Raw genomic sequence first — 4,314 nt, 5'->3', positions numbered from 1 at the left:
TAACACCTACCCAGCAATGTGGAAAATTGCCCAGGTATGTTCTGTACACAAAAAGCAGGGCAAGTCCAACCCCACCAATTACCACCCCATCAGCCTACTCTCATCATCAGTGAAGTGATGGGAGGTGTCATTGACTGTGCCATCAAGCAGTACTTGCTTCGCAATAACCTTCTTAGTGACGCTCAGTTTGGATTCCGCCAGGGCCACTCAGCTCCTTACCTCAATACAGCCTTGGTGCAAACATGGACAAAAGAGCTGAACTCAAGAGGTGAGGTGAGAGCGACTGCCCTTGACAGTTTGGCAGCATTTGACCGAGTATGGCTTCAAGGAGTCCGAGCAAAACTGAAGTCAATGGGAATCAGGGGAAAAACTCTCTGCTTGTTGGAGTTATACCTAGCGCAAAGGAAGATGGTTGTGGTTGTTGGAGGTCAGTCATCTGATCTCCAAGACATCACTGCAGGAGTTCCTCACGGTAGTATCCGAGATCCAACCATCTTCAGCTGCTTCATCAATGACCTTCCTTCAATCATAAGGTTAGAAGTGGGGATGTTCGCTGATGATTGCACAATGTTCAAAACCATTCACGACTCCTCAGATACTGAAGCAGTCCGTGTCCAAATGCAGCAAACCTGGACAATATCCAGGCTTGGGATGAAAAGTGGCAAGTAGCATTCATGCCACAGAAGTGCCAAGCAATGATCATCTCCACCAAGAGAGAATTTAACCATCTCCCCTTGACATTCAATGCCATTACGATCACTGATGCACTGATTTCCAGCCCCCCGCCCCCACCCCCACCCCCCACCACCCTCCACTATCTACATCCTAGGGATTATGAATGACGAGAAACTGAACTGGAGTAGCCATAAAAATAGCATGGCTACAAGAGCAGGTCAGAGGCCAGGAATCCTGCAGTAACTTACCTCCTGACTCCCCAAAGCCTGTCCATCATCTACAAGGCATAAGTCAGGAGTGTGATGGTATATTCTCCACTTGCCTGGATGGGTGCAGCTCCACGAAAACTCAAGAAACTCGACATCATCCAGGAAAAAGCAGCCACTTGATTGGCACCCCATCTACAAACATTCACTCCCTCCACCACCGGCGCACAGTAGAAACACTGTGTACCATCTACAAGATGCACTGCAACAACGCACCAAAGCTCCATAGACAGCACCTTCCAAACCCGCGACCTCTACCAACTAGAAGGACAAATGCAGCAAATGAATGGTAACATCACCACCAACAAGCTCCGCTTCAAGTAACACACCATCCTGACTTGGAACGATATCGCTGCGCCTTCACTGTCGCTGGGTCAAAATCCTGGAACTTCCTTCCTTACAACTCTGTGGGTGTACCTACCACACATGGACTGCAGCGGGTCAAGAAGGCAACTCAACAACACCACGGAGCCAGATACACACACACACACGCACAGCCACACACACAGAGTTCAGACCCCATTTACTGAGCCAGACACACAGATTACAAAGCAGGTATGGAGGAAGCAGACACACTCACCCACACACTCACCCACACACTCACCCACACACAGACATGTCTCACCCCAGGCACCGAACCAGACACACAGACAAACACACATACATGCAAACGCACACAGACACACACACACACACGCACACACACACACACACACACGTCACACCACAGACATTGAGACAGACACACCAGCACAAACACACACACACAAACTCTTTACACACCAGGCACTGAGTAAGTTAGAAACAAACACACACCCATAGGCAAACGCAGGTCATACCCCAGACACTGAGCGAGACATACACACAAACAGAAAGAAAGATCACACCCAGGGACTGAGCCAGAGATACACATACACACGCGCACACACACACAGATCACACCCCGACACTGACTCAGACATACACACAGATCACACCTCAGGTACTGAGCCAGAGTTATAAACACACACGCACACACATCACACCACAGGCGCTGAGTCCAACACACACACATACATACATTCAGAACACACCACAGTTATTGAAACAGACAGACAGATACAGACAGACATGCTCGCACACACAAACACACAAACAAACACACACAGAGGTCACACCCCAGTCACTGAACCCGACACACACACAGACACACACACTCAAACACGCACACACTCACACATCGCACCGCAGACACTGAGCCAAACACACACACACACACACATGCACACACATACACACAGACACACCACAGCTCAGATCCTGAGACACACACGCACATAGAAAGACACACATACACTAACCCACACTCAGCCAACCCAGGCCCTGAGACAAAAACACACACAGACACACAGAAACGCACATGCACACGCATACGCACCCTCATGCAAACACGGATGAACACATGGAAAAACAGACACTCACACAGACACACACACCACATGCCAATCCATGATATAGAGACACACACACAAAGACAGACACACATATACACACATACATGCACACACGCACCACAATCCAGGCACTGAACCAGATTCGCACACACGTGACACACACATGCACACAGATGCACACTCATTCACACACATCATAGCCCAGGCACTGAGCCCGGCACACACACACGCACATGTTCTCACTCATACACACACACGCACTCACACAGTAAACACACACACACACACACACACACGACACCACAAGCATTGAGACAGAATCTCTCAGTCAGTCGAACATTTAACTTTCTCTGCAAGTGCAACGTGCTGCAAATGTTGCATATCTGAAATCAAAGCAGAAAATGCTGGAAATATTCAGCAGATCTGGCAGCATGTGTGGAGATTGAAACAGAGTCAATATTTCAGGTCGTGACTTCATCAAAACTGGGAGAGATCAGAGGTGGAACTGTTTTTAAAGCAGATGGGAAAAGGAGTGAAGGGGAGGGTTGTGATTAACATTGAGTTTTACAATTTCAATAAAATTATTTTGTCATTGAATCTCTCCTGCCTTCCACCGCATCACAGACAATTTCATTTCAAGAAATCAATGGACAGAGGAACACATTTGTAAATCTCAGTAAGTCCTCCATCAAACTGGTAACTTTGCTCCTGCCTGATGTATAATGTCTTTGTTCATTTCCCTTCCTCACAGTTAACTTACTGACGATTAGGATCCTGTCTCGGGGGAAATGTGGTCTCTCCAAGTGTGTCACTCGCTACCTGGTGGCCATGGCAGCGGCGGATCTACTGGTCATTATCCTCGACCTAATATTGAGGCACATTCCTATTGTTTATTGGGAACAGTTTCAGTTCCTGCAATCCATCTCCGTGTGTAATATCCACGCTATCCTGCTTTACGCAGCCACAGACTGTTCTGTCTGGTTCACCGTCACTTTCACCTTTGATCGATTTGTGGCCATTTGTTGCCAGAAGCTGAAAAGTAAATATTGCAGGGAGAGAACGTCGGCTGTGGTTCTGGGAACAGTGACTGTGCTGAGCTGTTTGAAGAACATCATCTGGTATTTTACATTCACAGGTCGGTATTTGCTGCTGAACGTACCGTGGTTTTGTCATGTAACAATGGATGGTTATGTCGCTTATGTCTCAGGAACAATAGAGCTCCTCCATAACATTCTAACACCATGTGTTCCATTTGTGGTGATTCTGCTGCTCAACGCTCTCACCATCAGACACATTATAGTGAGCAGCAGAGGACGCAGGAGACTCAGACATCACAGCAGTGGGGAGAGTCGCAGAGACACAGAGATGAAGAGTCGAAGGAAATCCATTATGTTGCTGTTAGTTATATCGGGGAATTTCATTCTATTGTGGGCAATGTTTATGGTGTATTCGATATGGTGGCGGATGAGGTATTTGGGCTCTGTGTTTGTTTTTCTACCTGAGTTTCTGCGGGAATTGGGCTTCATGCTGCAGCTCCTGAGTTGCTGCACAAACACTGCTATTTATGCCGTGACTCAGACACAGTTCAGAGAGCAGTTGAAGAATATGCTGAAATCTCCCTTCACTACATTTGTTAAATTCATTCAATAATGAGAGAAACTGAATCACTATTTCCAGCAGTCACTATGGCGACAGAGCGGGGGCGGGGCATGTAACTATGGAGACAGGGCGGACCGGGGCCTGTTTCTTTGGAGACAAAGCGGGGGCGGGGTTTGTCGCTATGGTGACAGAGCGGCGTGGTGTCTGAACCCATAGTGATGGGCCTTTGGTTCACAGGCCTGTTCGCATGGTGATTGGGAGTGGGGGTGGGGTCTGTTTCCCAGGGTGATGGGAGTGGAGGAGGGACCTGTTTCCAGGATGTGGGGGCGGGGCCTGCTTCC

General features: G+C 48.2%; 1 protein-coding gene across 1 annotated transcript; it reads left to right on the top strand.

Moving 5' to 3' along the window:
- The first annotated feature begins 834 nt into the window (after positions 1 to 834).
- Positions 835 to 4,024, top strand: LOC137362389 (probable G-protein coupled receptor 139). Its single transcript, XM_068026799.1, has 2 exons — positions 835 to 892; positions 3,126 to 4,024. Exons 1-2 carry the CDS (start codon positions 835 to 837, stop codon positions 4,022 to 4,024), a joined length of 957 nt encoding a protein of 318 aa, XP_067882900.1.
- The last annotated feature ends 290 nt before the right edge of the window (positions 4,025 to 4,314 follow it).

This window comes from Heterodontus francisci, unplaced genomic scaffold, assembly GCF_036365525.1.
Source record: "Heterodontus francisci isolate sHetFra1 unplaced genomic scaffold, sHetFra1.hap1 HAP1_SCAFFOLD_56, whole genome shotgun sequence".
NCBI lineage: Eukaryota > Metazoa > Chordata > Chondrichthyes > Heterodontiformes > Heterodontidae > Heterodontus > Heterodontus francisci.
This window is presented reverse-complemented; position numbering and strand designations above follow the sequence as displayed.

What these genes read in the sequence shown, in the direction of transcription:
- LOC137362389 (XM_068026799.1), top strand. Translation starts at nt 835, where the DNA reads ATGAATGACGAGAAACTGAACTGGAGTAGCCATAAAAATAGCATGGCT. An exon ending in TAGCATGGCTACAAGAGCAG is followed by an intron (nt 893 to 3,125) that starts GTCAGAGGCCAG and finishes CCTTCCTCACAG; the next exon opens with TTAACTTACTGACGATTAGG.